Source organism: Chiloscyllium punctatum, chromosome 7, assembly GCF_047496795.1.
Source record: "Chiloscyllium punctatum isolate Juve2018m chromosome 7, sChiPun1.3, whole genome shotgun sequence".
In the NCBI taxonomy this organism is placed as follows: Eukaryota; Metazoa; Chordata; class Chondrichthyes; order Orectolobiformes; family Hemiscylliidae; genus Chiloscyllium; species Chiloscyllium punctatum.
Genome location: NC_092745.1, coordinates 130,791,486 through 130,806,843, shown reverse-complemented (window position 1 = coordinate 130,806,843; position 15,358 = coordinate 130,791,486). Strand labels below are relative to the sequence as shown.

At 42.6% G+C, this 15,358-nt stretch overlaps 1 protein-coding gene across 1 annotated transcript in view; it reads right to left on the bottom strand.

The window, feature by feature from the left end:
- dnai3 (dynein axonemal intermediate chain 3) overlaps positions 1-15,358 on the bottom strand; it is a 121,633-nt gene that overhangs the window by 84,477 nt on the left and 21,798 nt on the right. The window contains exons 6-7 of the mRNA XM_072574848.1: positions 6,693-6,892; positions 3,462-3,578 (exon numbers count right to left, since the gene is read on the bottom strand). Of these exons, the coding sequence (XP_072430949.1) occupies positions 3,462-3,578; positions 6,693-6,892 (317 nt within the window). The remainder of the gene's footprint in view (positions 1-3,461; positions 3,579-6,692; positions 6,893-15,358) is intronic.

The window sequence follows — 15,358 nt, the reverse complement described above, 5'->3', positions numbered from 1 at the left end:
GGAGGCTCCCAAGCACTGACGATGTCACCTAGACAGGGGACGAAACGTTTGCAAGACAAATTCCCAGCTCGGCGAACAGAACCACAACAACTTGGAGGGGTATAGAAGATCAAGGAGGTATCCAATAGAGGGGATATGAGGAAAGATACTTTCACCCAGAGGGTGATGGGGAATCTGGAGCTCACTGCGTGTAAAGGTGAGAGAGGCTGAAACCCTCATTACATTGAAGTAGTGTGTGCATGTACAAAATATTACAGGAAATGGGCCAAGTGCTGGAAAGTGGAATTAGAATAGTCTGATGGTTGTTTTTGACTCAATGGCCGAAGGGCATTTTTCCGTGGTGCAGATCTCTAAGACTCCAAGGAGTGAACCAATTGAGTGTTGACAATGACAAAAGAATTTTCAAATCATCAAGAGGAACAGTTTGGGTAGACTGCAGGAAACATTTTCTGATTGTGGCAGGGGATAGGGATCGGGAGTTCTTGGAATTTGTGGAGTTGACTAAAATAAGAGTGAGTTCTTCATTTGTAACTTCCTCACACAATGAGCAGCAGAATGCTGGATAGTCTCTGTTGAAAACATCACTGAAGCAGTTACCAATTTTAAAACTAAGTGCGATAGCTTTTCGTCTGACAAAGATATTGAGAGACACCTGGTAAAGTCAGAGCTTGGATTTTGGTTGCAGACCATCCATGATTCTGTTGAATAGCAGGACATTACTGAGGGACTTAAAGGCATTCTCCTATTCCGATGACCCTGTGTCTATCTGGTGGAGCAGAGTATGTTGTTCATGCAAAGGTATGAAAAGGCCAGACTAGGAAAAAAAACAATTGGCCCCTGCCCCACACAGTCACTTTGCAATTTAACAAAGCAGTTTCTAAATCTCCCTTCTATCTGCCAGGGAGATGTCAAATACATTGAAAATAATCAAGGCCAGTTTAAGTCAAATAGGAATTCTCGTAAATTCCTCTCCAAGCAGTCTTTACTTTGACCTGTTCTGCCTATTAATCAGAATCACTGCCTACAGAATCCACAATCTATTATTCTGAGATAAATCTTACTGTCTGCACTTTAGCCTTTCCTTTCACCTCTCTTTCCTCACCTCTCTCCTCCAATACACTTACCTTCGGAGGAGGTCTGCAGCCAATAGATGCTCTCGCTAAAGTAAAAATAAAAGAACTGCTGATGCTGGAGATCTGAAACAAAAACAGAAACTGCTGGAGGAACTCAGCAGGTCTGGGCAGCATTTGTGGGGAGAAAGCAGAGTCAACATTTTGAGTCTTTTCAGCAGACCCTTCATCATCTCAGTTCTGAAGAAGAGTCACTCGACCCAAAACATTAACTCCACTTTCTCTGCGATTTTTGAGAAGATTTGTAGCTCAGGTTGAGGTTCAGGCTGTAAGTTTGCTCACTGAGCTGGCAGGTTTGTTCTCAGCTGTTTCATCACCATGCTCGGTAACATCGTCAGTAAGCCTCCGATGAAGCACTGGTGTTCTGTCTCACTTGCTATTTATGTGTCTTGGTCTGTTTTGGTGGGTGATATCATTTCTGGTTCTGTTTCGGAGAGGTTGGTAAATTGGGGTCCAATTCAATGTGTTTGTTATTGGAGTTCCAGTTTGAATGCCAGGCCTCTAGGAATTCCTGTGTGTGTCTTTGTTTAGCCTGTCCCAGACTGGATTTATTGTCCCAGTCGAACTGGTGCCCCTCTTCGTCTATATGTAAGGATACTTGTGATAGTTGGTCATGTCTTTTGGTGGCTGATTGGTGTTCCTGTATCGTGGTGGGTAGTTTCCTGCCTGTCTGTCTGATGTAATGTTTATTGCAGTCCTTGCAGGGTATTTTGTAAATGATGTTCTTCTGCTGGTTGTTGGTAAGGGGTCATTGGATTCAGCATCAGCTGTTTCAGTGTAGTGGAAGGTTTGTGGGTTACCATGATGCCTAGGGGCCAGAGTAATCTGGATGGATAGCACCCACCACACAGAGCAAGACACATAAGTAGGAAGTGGGACAGAACACCAGCGTTTCACCAGAGGCTCATTGATGATATTACCTAGCATGGTGTTGAAACTTTTGAGAACAAACCTACCAGCTCAGCGAACAAACTTACAACCTGATCCACTTTCTCTCCACAAATGCTGCCAGACCTGCTGAGTTTCTCCAGCAATTTCTGTTTTTGTTTCCAATCTCCAGCGTCCGCAGTTCTTTGTTTTCTATTATTGAAGACATTGGCTCTGCTCTTCCCAATAATTAGACAGAGGAATTTACTGCCAGCTTAATACTGGATGTTGGATAAACAATCAACAGTTTAGAGACAGTGAGGGCATCCATATTAGACACTTTGATGTTGACCTGAGTATCATCAGTTCATACGCCCAACTGATATGTTTTTAAATATTGTCAGCAAGGGGCTAGTATAGCAATAAGAAGTAGGAGAAGCCGATGGGAATGCAAGAGCAATTTATTTAATCTCAGTCATGAACCCTTCAAATTAGACTTCATTGTCTATTCTTACTATTAAATCATTTCCAAGACCAGTATCTAATGTATGTTATAAATGTGCATTCTCAACCTCGAGAATGTTTCTGGAATAAGTATTAAATTCCCAGGGAAGCACAAGCCTGGGATAAATATCTTTTGGGCATTTTGCATACTCTCCATTTACGATAGACATTCATTTAAAAAAAAAATCATTTGTGGGACATGTGCATCACAGACTGGGCAAGTATTTATTGCCTGTCCCTAGTTGCCCTTGAGAAGGTGGGGGTGAGCTGCCTTGTTGAACCGCTGCAGTCCATTTGCTGTGGGTTGACCCACAATGCCCTTAGGGAGGAAATTATGTTGGAATGGGGTGGCCAAGGTCAGAAATCATATGACACCAGGTTATAGTCCAACGGGTTTATTTGATATCACAAGCTATCGGAGTATTGTCCCTTTGTCAGGTGATGGGGCAATGCTCCGAAAGCTTGTGATTTCAAACAAACCTGTTGAACTATAACCTGGTGCCATCTGACTTCTGACATTAAGGAGGGAATTTCAGGACTTTGACCTGGCAACAGTGAAGGAATAGTCATATATTTCCAGAACAAGATGGTGAGTGGCTCAGAGGGGAGCTTGCAGGGGCTGGTGTTCCCAAGTATCTGCTGCCCTTGTCCTTCTCGATAGAAGTGGTCGTAGATTGACTACAAGTGATTATTTCATTAATATTCCATGAAGGACACTCCTTCTCAACCTTTCCACTCATCTTAGGTATGGTGACCCTCAGGTTAACCCACCTCCATCTCTCTCTCTCTCTCTCTCTCTCTGTGTGTCTCTCTAAAAAGATCAGCCCCATGATCAGGTAAGACTATGGCGACCTTACCCGTTATGTTTGTAATGTGTGTGGCCATGAAGTTAGGTTGGTCATGTGCTTTAAGTCTGGTAATTTATCCAATCGGATTTGGCAATTCAATATACAACTGTACCTCAAAGCGACCGAGTTGATAAACGTGGTAAGAGCTTCAGATTTTAACATTTCATCTTTTTCCTCTTGTGTGAACTCACTGGGTGTATACTGGGTGCAAGCGTTTTGAGGATAGGTCCTGAAACAGCAACAGTTAAAACACAGTATAAACAAGATAAAACTCCAAGCAGGATGGTTTGTTGAATGTTTAAGTGTTTTTAGAATCAGATGGTGTAGAATGTGGCCATTTTAAAGCCGACTTCATAAGTTTGGCCCTAACTATTTATTCAACCTATGATTATAATACTGAAGTGTGATATGAGAAAGCCACCCTGGTCAGATTACTTCTTGCTGTATATTGTGAAAAGTCATTCTTTGTCATGAAAATGGCCCAGCTTATTTCAGGTTACTGTGAAAGGGTAAGAAGTCTCACCATTTTAACAGGTAAAGCTATCTGTTTCAAGCTGAAACTGTGCAGTAGCCACACAAGAGATGCTCACCACTAACAGAATGCTGCCATTAAACCAAAAAGACATTCTGCCTGTCGGATGAATGGGTATGTGGTATGTGAATTTTAGTGCCAGTGTGGCGTCAGGTATGTAGGCTGTATGTCCCAAAGACTGGTCGATCATATCAAACAGTGATAGATTTAAGACAGATATCAGAGGCAGGTTCTTTACTCAGAGAGTAGTAAGGGCGTGGAATGCCCTGCCTGCCAATGTAGTTAACTCAGCCACATTATAGGTCATTGAAACATAGGCATATAGATGATGATGGGATAGTGTAGGGAAATGGGCTTAGATTAGTTCACAGGTCAGCGCAACATTGAAAGCCAAAGGGCCTGTTCTGCGCTCTATTGTTCTACATTCTATGTTCTATAACAGAGCTGTTCATGAAAAGCAAGATACTGACTAGACCCAGCCAACCTGTATTTATAAAACTCACAGCACAGTGTCCAACATTAGTTGTGATTCTGCAATTGGACAACACTTGCTGGGTAATCCTGAGTGTGTGAAGAATAAGGCTGATGACAAATTATGATTGTTGGTTGGGGTCGTTGGGTGGCACACTTACAAGTACTGGAAACTACATAATATTATTACACAGGGCCCGATTCCTTGATTTGATTTGGTTTATTATTGTCACATGTACCTAGGTACAATGAAAAGTTTTGTTCTATGTGCAGTATGTGTAGATCATACCATACCAGAGCAAGATCAACATTAAGTTTAAAATTTGAGAGGTCCTTGCAGACAGAGAGAACATGTGCTCACACCTGCACTCAGTTGAACTCGACAAAATAGATGCCAGCCATTCGCTGGTTCATTTCTCAGGGTGACCCACACAATTACAGTCACCGTGCTTGATTTAAAATTTAAACAATGCCTGGCAGTTAACTGTCAATCAGCACTAATAGGGCATTTTTCATGGCAACATCTCTGTCGTCATTGTAATGAGGTCAGCCAGGTAGACCTCACAGAATACAAGTTCCCTGATTGGGGCTGTTAATCTAGTGCAATCAGGGAGACTTGGCTGACAGATATAAACAGGAGCATCCAACATGCTGTCACTCTGAGACAGCTGGATCAGTGTCAAGGACCTTCCATGTGAATAAAGGGCAACTTAGTGATGGGATACTAGATCTCTGTGGAGTTATTTAAATCTCTACCAATCAGAGCTCACTAACCAATTAATCAGCATTCTCTTCCTCCCATGCAGTATAAATGTTGGCTCTCCCCATGATGTGATATTCTTGCAAATTGTCCAGATGAGTGCAAGTCAAAAACTTATAACAAAATGTATCTTGTGTTAGCAATACTTGAGGCGATGTGTAGCACTGTGTCTATCTATTTGAAAGGGTTGTCCAGTTACTGTCCCTCTGTCATGCTGTTCTCACAATCCTGAAAATGATTCCTTTATAAACTTTTCTTAAATTTCCTTTTTAAAGCTATCATTGAATATGCTTCAATCTATCACTGTTTCATGCAGCATATTCCAGATCACACGTCACTACGTAAACAGCAATTCGCATGTCTCCTTCCCCCCAGTTCCTCTACCAATGACCTTAGAAACTGTTTCTCTTCATTCACTGCTTCCAAACCTTTTCTGATTTGGATTAAATAGTGATTCCTCTTAAATCTCCCTTAACATTTTCGAACCAAAACAACTCTCTCCTTCCAGTCACTCCACATTGTTTGAAGTGTTTCCCAGAAACACATTTTCCTCTCCACCGTCTCTAACATCTCCTATCTGCTTCCATTTCCCGGTGTGTTCCAAAGTGTAAGAATTCATTAAATTCTCCTCGTCTCACTCTCTGCTTTTTGAGCCAATTGCCTTTAATCTCTGGGATTTTAGTTTATTTATTCCATGTGGCTTTTGCTGGTAAACCAGCAATAATTTCCCATCCCAACTGTCCTCGTTCTCTCTCTGTCTGCGTGGGTTTCTGCCCGGTGCTCCTGTTTCCTCCCACAATCCAAAGATGTGAGGGTAAGGTAGATTGGCTGTGTTAAATTTACCCAAAGTGACCAGGGGTGAATAGGTGAGGTAGATTAGCCATGGGAAATGCAGAGTTACAGGGATATGGTGGTGGGTCTGGGCAGGATGGTCTTCAGAGAATCAATGTGGATTTGATGGGCTGAATGGCCTGCTTCCACACAGTCGGGATTCTATCACTATGAATCAGCCTCTTAACAGCTTTCTAGACCATTTTGAGTTTACAACAAGCAAGATAATCACAAAGTGGTTAAGAATTGACCACACCAAGATAAACATATTGTGGATCTGGAGTCACGTAGCATTCCACAGCCATGTTAAAGGGATTAAAGAACCAGATGGGTTTTTACAATAATCCAGTTGCCACATGCTCAACAGATACTGGCATTTCTTTCATTCCAAATGTATTTAATTAGCAGAATTGCCCAGCTGCTGAGACAAGCATTTAAACCCTCTGCCTGTGGATTATTATTTCAGATTTCTAGTCCACGAACATTACAACAGTGCTACCATACACAATGTTGCCTGTCACGGAGTCATTAAGGTCAGCAGCACAGAGAAAGGCCCTTCAGCCCATCAAGTGTGTGCCAGTCATAAACAAGCACCTACTCTCTTCTGGGTCCCTGTCTTGTCACTGAAGCTCATGTGAGTAGGAAGTGCAAGTAAACGGTTTGCACTAGCTAACCCCATTCCAACTTCATGTCATTGATTGGTTAATTCTGGTTAGAAGTTCACTGGTTAGTCAGGGTAGTTAACTCACCATTCCGTTTGTGTGCTGTTCTCCTGGAGAATGCAGACAGCCTGTATCCCGATATCCCTCTCCAGCTTCTTAATGCTGAAATTCTTGTCCTGGTAGGATGTGCACTCCACATAGCTATCCTTTATTTCAGCATCATTCCGATCACTAAAAGACACAGGAGCCCCAAATTCTCTGCGGACACGTGAAATCATAATTTTTACCTGCAGTGAAGAGAATAGTGATGATAAACATCTGGGATGCTGGAGATGCTGGAGCTCAGAGTTGAAGAGTGTGGGGTGCTGGAAAAGCACGGCCGGTCAGGCAGCATCTGAGGAGCAGGAGAATCGATGGTTCAGGCAAAAACACTTCATCGGGATGAAGAGCTTATGCTCAAAACGTTACTCTCCTGCTCCTCAGATGCTGCCTGACTGTCTGTGCTTTTCCAGCACCACTTCCTTCAACTCGATTATAAACATGTGCCACATCATTTTCTATCTGACAAGGAGTGGATCTAATATTGAAGAAGTCAGAAGGTTATTTTCATATTCATTCCAGGGACACGAGCATCACATCCCTAATTGTAACCGAATCCCTTAGTTTGGAAGCAAACCACTTGGCCCATTGAGTCTGCACTGACTCCCTAAAAGGCATTCCACCCAGACCCACCTCCCCTATCTGCATGTTCCCGTGTCCAATCCACCGAGCCTGCATTCCATGGGCAATTTAGCATGGCCAAATCACCTAACCTGCACATCTTTGGATTGTGGGAGGAAACCAGAGCACCCGGAGGAAACCCACGCAGACACAGGGAGAATGTGCAAACTCCACACAGACAGTCACCCGAGGCTGGGGGAATCAAACCTGGGTCCCTGACACTATGAGGCAGTAATGCTAACCACCGTGGCATCCATAATTGAAAAGGTGGTGATGAGCTGCTTTCCTGAATGAATACAGTCTTAAGGCTGAGATGGATAGATTCTTGATCGGTCGGGGAAATAAGGATTATGAGATAAAGACAGGAAAGTGGATGTGAGAAACATTGGATCAACCATGATCCTATTGAATGGCTGAGTAGAGTAGGCTTGATGGAGTTTCTTATGGTCTTATAGTCCATGTAGGAGTACAGTTCCAACTCCAATGTCACTAACATCGATGGTGATTTTAAAAGGTTTTGAAAAGTTTGGTCTAGCTAGAACTGGTTTGATGGTTAATATGGCTTTCAAATGGCCGAATTCCTCCTGGCATTGTTCTGTCCACCGAAACTTTGTATTCTTCTTCAGCAAATTGGTTAATGGTGTCACTGCTGAAGTTTGGAACAAACTTCCAATAGAATCTGCTGAGTCATAAGAATTGACGCACATCTTTCTGAGGTTGGTCATGGAAATTCCTCAATGGCCTTCGTCTTTGCATTCCGCAGGGTCAACTTTCCATGACCGATATTATGTCCCAAGAACGTCACCTCTGCTTTCACGAATTCCATTTTATTTAAGTGTACCACCAGTTTTGTTTCTTGAAGTCATTCAAAGAGCCCTGCCAACTGTACCATGTGATCTTTCCAGGACTTACTAAAGATCACGACATCGTCCAAATAGACTGCACAGTTTGTAAACCCAGCCACAATTCTGTTCATGAGTCTTTGGAATGTTGGGGGGTGCATTCTTCAATCCAAAGGCATCACTTTAGACTGATATAGCCCATTTGGGGTTACAAATACAGAAATTCCTTTCACCGTCTCTGATAAAGTTACCTGCTAGTAACCAAGCATTAAGTCCAACTTGGTGATGTAACTGGCTTGTCCGACTTTCTCGATACAGTCCTCCAGTCTCAAAATTGGATATGAGTCCAATTTTGTAACAACATTGACCTTCCGATAATCCATGCAGAAACATTGAGTCCTGTTCGGTTTGAGAACTAAGACGATCAGCGAACTCCACTCGCTCTGGCTTGGTTCGATGGTGTCCTTGTTGAGCATGGCCTCCACCTCCATCTACACCTGTCTGGCTTTGAAAGGATTGAGCCAAGAGGGGTGTTGTTGTATCAGAGCAGTATTCCCTATGTCTACTTCATGTACAATAGCATTCATCCTTCCCATCTGATTCTTACACATGTCCTTATTCTGCAGTAACAAATCTTTCAACTGCATTATATGCTCCTGAGATAGATACCTTACTAACCTATCCCACTCCTCAAGGACTTCTTCATTTTTTAGTCTATTTTGAGGCACATCAAAATCCGTATCATCTGGATTTGATTCCTCACTCTACGGGGCAGTAACTAACACCTGTTTCTCTAGTTCTTTCTCTCTAGTGTAATACAGTTTCAACATGTTCACATAACATACATGATACCTTTTTTTCTATCTGGCATCTTTACTAGGTAGTTCACCAGACTCAACTTGTTCTCAATTTGATAGGGACCATTAAACCTGGCTTTGAAGGGATCTCCTATCACTGGTAACAGTACTAACATGTCATCCCTTTGGGAAAACGCCCAAGTCTCAGAGCTTTTATCTGCCACCTGCTTCAATCTGCATTGTGCCCTCTTTATATGCTGTTTAGCTAACTCACCTATTCGATTTAATCGCTCCCTCATCTCCGAGACATAAACTAAGTATGAGATCTCCGACTTTGGTCCCGTCAGTTTTTCTTTAATTAATTTCAAAGCACCTCTCACTTGATGATCGAATATTAACTCAAAGGGAGTGAACTGAGTAGATTCATTTGGGGCATCTCTAATGGCAAACAATACGAATGGGAGATGTATATCCCAATCATTCGGGTAATCCTGACAGTATGTTCTCAACATGACCTTCGAGGTCTGATGCCCCCTTTCTAAATCTCCCTAGGATTCAGGATGATACACACTGGATTTAAAGTGCTGTATACCTGAGCTATCCATAACCTCCTTAAACAGCCTAGCAGTAAAATTTGACCCTTGGTCCAACTGAATCTCTCTGGGTAGCCCATACCATGTGAAGAAAGCTACTAATTCCTCTACCACCCTTTTTGCCTTGATGCTCAGTAATGGAGTTGCCTCTGGAAATCTGGTAGACACATCTATTATGGTTAACAAGTGCTGGCTCCCACTTTTAGTTCACGGGAGGGGACCCACATGAAAGGTTGTAACCCACATGAAAGGTTCTTCAAATGCGGGAATTGGCAACAAAGGGGCTGGTTTTATTACCGCCTGTGGCTAACCTACCATTTGGCATGTATGACGCGTACAGCAAAAGTTAACCACATCGTTGTGCATTCCAGGCCAATAAAAATGTTTTTGTAACTTAGCCTGAGTCTCTCCTACCCCTAGGTGACCTCCTACAGGTAGTTCATGTGCTACCTGTAACACTTCCTGTCTGTATGCTACTGGCAACACAATCTGGTGCACTTCGGCCTATTTCTCCTCTGTACTAACCTGCCGTGGTCTCCATTTCCACCTTAGGATTCTACCTTTCAGATAATAACCCTCCAGAATATTCTCTGCCTCCATTTTAGAGTACGCAACCATATATATATTTATATATATATATCTTTTATCCTTTTGGGACTGAACACTTCTGTCTGACCCTCTGCCTGTTCAGGTTTTTCCTGCACCATTACATCAAACAGGGTGTCTGCTAACTGAACCTTCATCTTTCTCTTTACTTTTTGCATCGTGCTGTGACTTATGATAGCACAATCTGGTTACCACGCAGTATCCAGGGAAGATGCCAGGATATTTCTGTTTTACCTCCTCAGTTTCTTGGTCTTCCTTGGGCTTCTCCACAACAAGGGGTGTCACTCCGACTTTGGATCCTGCCAAATCATTCCCATAAACAAACTGAATCCCTGGAACTGACACTCTGTCAATCACTCCCACTATAACTTCCCCAGTCTTGAGTTGGCACAACAACTTGATCTTACATAGGGGAATGCTAAATTTCTGTCCATCTATCCCAAAATTTATCACACTCTCTGCTAACAGATCAGAAAGAGTGCATATGTGCTCATCTCTTACTATCAGTGACTGGTTAGATCCCGTATCTCTCAAAATTATAACCTCTTGTCTTTATCCCCCTGTTCTGTTCGAGTAAACTTTACCCACAGAGGTGAATTCTTTGTCGAGATCAGGTGCTAACTCCATACCCAGCCCCTGCCTCGGCTGTGCACTCTCCTGCAGCTCCTCAGCTCTTCTTGGGGTCTCCTTTACTACCTTCACTAATGCCACTGGCTTAGCTTCTTTTACCACATCTTTACCCACAATGCCTTTTTTTTAATGACCAGCAATGTGTCTTTACGTGTTCCACTTTACCCCAGTGGAAACACCTGAGACCTTTCACCTCCTGTCCACCCTCTTGGGCTTCTTTTTTAATCCTGTGGTAAATTCTTACCAGTGATTGCTACACTTGGTTTCGTAGTGTAGGATCTCCCCTTCTCCCAACTTCTATCCCTCACAGGACGAAATTCTGACCGGAAGCTTGTCTTATGCGCCAACATGTACTCATCTGCGAATTCTGCCGGCCTTCTCACTTCCTGGACTTTCTGTTCCTCCACATGAATTCTTATCATCTCTGGAAGTGAGTTTTTAAACTCTTCCAGCAGAATAATCTCTCATAGAGCCTCGTTGGTCCTATCTATTTTCAAAGCATGCACCCATTGATCAAAATGACTATGTTTAATTCTTTCAAACTCAACATAAGTCTGACCTGGTTCCTTCTTTTCTGAACCGCTGTTTATATGCTTCTGGTACCAATTCATAATCACTTAAAATAGCCTGTTTAGCCTCTTCATAATCTCTTCACCCCTCATCTGACAGCACAGCAAATACCTCACTAGCTCTTCCTACTAGTTTAGTCTGAACTAGCATTACCCATAAATCCTTGGATCATTCCATCTGCCTAGCCAATTTTTCAAAGTAAATAAAGAAACCTTCAACATCTTTCTCAACAAAATATGGCAGAGTTTTGACATATTTATACATATCACTACCTTTTCTTTTAATCTCCATCCTGTTAACTTGACTTTGCTGACTAAGTCGCAACTTCTCAAGTTCAAAATTCTTTCTCTTTCTTTCTCCCTTTCTTCTCTCTCTCTCTTTGCTCAGACAATAACCTTCTCTCTTTCTCTCTTTATTTATCTTCTAACTCAATTTTCCTCAATTGTAATTTATGATTTTCTACCTCTACTGAACTTGCCTGTTTCTTGCATACACCCAAATGTTTGAGTAATTCCCTTACAATTTCAGCTTTGCTTTTGTCCTTGGTTAAAACCAAATCTAATTTTTTTGTTAATTCTAAAAGTATGAACCTTTTCTTTCCTTCTAAACTTTCTTGGCAAACTTGAGGATCATCTTCAAATCCCAGAGCCTCTTAGCAATTTTAAGAGCCACTTCATTCACTTTTAAATTAATCAACCACAAGTCACTGAAATTAAACAAATTGCCTCACCAATGCAAGGTGTGTGAAGGTTTGCCTCACCAATGTTTTATTTAAAGATCTTGGACACTAACCTGCAAGTGTTTAAATCTGCTGGGATTTTTTGTACCCCCAAATCTATTCAAATCTGTCTAAACCAGTTCAAATCATAGGCCCGAGCCCCCAAACTGTTATAACACGGGGTAAATTCTCCTGCTTAATTTAAAATCAGCAACACAAAAAAGATTTATCCCATACAGTAATCTGTAAAAATCCGAGTGGCCAAGTACTATTTAAAGTAAAAATTAACAACTTTATTTCTTAAATTATAACAAAGAATAAATAACTAACAACTATTTACAATTCATTTATCTAACCTATTTTTACCTTCTGTTCTATAATAATAGTCCGATAAGATTCCCAATTAAGATTTACAGAAAAATTCAAATTTTAAAACCAGCCAGTGGTCAAATCTTCTCTTTATCTTCGTCGGTAGATTTTCTCCCCAGGTCAGTGTTAAGGTTTTTCTCTGTGCAAACTCCTTCTCTAGACAATTACTTCTCAGAGAGTTCTGACTAGCCATCTACATCTGTTGGTCTGGTGGCAGTTCTCCTTCCAACTGTTCTATTTTCCCTGGTCTTATATCCCAAAGCATCAGATTATGTCATTGGCTTTTAAGATTGTCAATATACTCAATCCAAACTTGATTGGAATTTGGTATTTTTCGAAGTACGATTTAAACTGGCCAAGTTCGAATCTGTTCTGTCATTTCCAGGCAACCAGCTGCCCCAGTAGCTGGAGCACATGTTACCTTGCGTCTTATTGAGAACACTTGGTGCTGTCACTGCTAGCTTTAATTCTCTTAAAGGTACAGTACACCCACACCTTCATAACAATTGGCACAGAGATAAACAGTCCAGAACTTCCTGACCAGCAGACTCATAGCCCCAGCAGCAGGGTTACAGGTAAACACCACAGCACTGGTATGCACAAGATTTGGAAATATATCGCCATTCCTTCAGGGTTGCTGGGTGAAATCTTGAAATTCCCTCCTTAAGGGCTTTGTTGCTCTACCAGCAGCATATGGTCTGCAGTGGTTCAAGAAGATAGCTCACCACATCCACACCACATCCACCCCCCACCTTCTCAAGGAGCAATACCTGCAATACCCACATCCCATGAATAAATAAAAAAAGAAGTGGGTAGAAGCCATGTGTTGCCAGGTGCTGTTGATGGATCATCGTTGTGTTGCTGCTGCACACCTTGCAGGTCGGACATATTGTTGTCAATATTTCAGTAGAGCTGGGAGGGAATAAGGTGCTGTCTGGGGTGTGGACAACATGGCTGTTTTATTCAGCGTGGTGTCAAACATCTCTATTCTTTAGAGCTGCACTCATCCAAGCAAGGGTCTTGAAGATGATGGAAAGCTTCGTAGAATCAGGAGGTGAGTTACTCATTGCAAAGTGCCCAGTCTCTCACCTGCTCTGCAGCTATAGTACTTATAAGAGTGGTCCAGATATATATTTGTTGATGTAACCTGAAGATGCTGACATTGAGGGATTCAGTGATGATGTTGCAAGTGTCAAGGAGAGATATTTATAGAATCAGGTGGCATGGTGGCTCAGTGGTTAGCACAGCTGGCTCATAGCACCAGGGACCCAAGTTTGATTCCAGCTTTGGGTGACTGTGTGGAGTTTGCACGTTCTCCTCATGCCGGCATGGGTTTCCTACGGGTGCTCCAGTTTCCTCCCAGAATCCAAAGATGTGCAGGTTAGGTGGGTTGGCTGTGGGAAATGTGGGGATATAGTGGCAGGGGGTGGGTTTGGGTGGAATGCTATTTGGAGGTTCAATGTGGACCCGATGGGCCAAATGGCCTGCTTCCACACTGTAGGGATTCTATGCAGTGTGGAAAGAGGCCTTCAAGTCTGCACTGATCCTCTGAACAGCATTCCACCCAAACCTAGCCTCCCACTCCCAACCCTAGCCTCAAAACCCTGCATTTATCAAGGCTAATCCACCCAGCCTACACATCCTTGGACATTATGGGCAATTTAGCATGGCCAATCCACTGAAGCTGCACATCTTTGTTCTGCAGGAAGAAACCAAAGCACCCAGAGGAACCCCGCAGAGAGATCCGGAGAACATGCAAACTTCACACAGCCAATTGTCTGAGAGTGGAACATGGGTCCCTGGTGCTGTGAGGCAGCAGTGTTAACCACCGAGCCACCATGCCTCACACTAGATTCTTTCTTGTTGGAGATGGTAATTAACTGGTTTTGTGTGGCACAAGTGTTTCACCCCTTATCAGTCCACGCCTGTACATTGTCCAGATCTTCCATCTCATGGACATGGACTGCTTATGGCTTGATACCTTGCTATGTGTTTGTGTTCAAGATAGACTGATTGATGAGAAGGTGTTGTCAAGAACTTCCTTCAAGCTTAGAATAACACTATTTATTATACATTAAGACTAAAGCGTACTCTTGAATGTAGAATAATCTTGTGTCGTTTAATATGCTGTCGTGTGATGAAACCCAAGGTAATCTATTCTGACTCTGCCCATGCTGTGCTATTTTATGCTCAGGGATGTAGAGTTGTGTGTGACATCATCACAAGTTTGCTCCAGGATCTTAAAATACTCGGAGGAGAAAGTGAGGACTGCAGATGCTGGAGATCAGAGCTGAAAATGTGTTGCTGGAAAAGCGCAGCAGGTCAGGCAGCATCCAAGGAGCAGGAGAATCGACGTTTCGGGATTCCTGAAGAAGGGCTCATGCCCGAAAAATCGATTCTCCTGCTCCTTGGATGCTGCCTGACCTGCTGCGCTTTTACAGCAACACATTTTCAGCTCTTAAAGTACTGACACAACACAATCTGCAACCTATCCCACTTCTGACCTCTTGATGGAGGGTTGGGTCTATGACACTAAGTTGAGGAAATCTTGCAGGAATACCCCAGGATTGAGAGATTTTTCCTCCAAAAACAACTATCATCTTCCTTTAATCTTGGTATTACTCGAACCAGGGACCCTTACCCCACCATGATTCCAAGTGATTTCACTCCTTGAAGCCACACCCAATCACTTTGACCTTTACCCATGTTTGGAGCAGGGCTATGATTGAATGTAGAGTCAAGTTAGGCTGATGGTAATTGGCGATACTAGATTCGGAACGATTTCGATGGAAGGTGTCATCAACAGAGCTATCTAGCAGCACCTTCTCAGCAATAACCTGCTCACTGATGTCAATAAATGCTACCCCACACAGCAGTGCAAACTCCAATGGCTGAATAACACAGAATT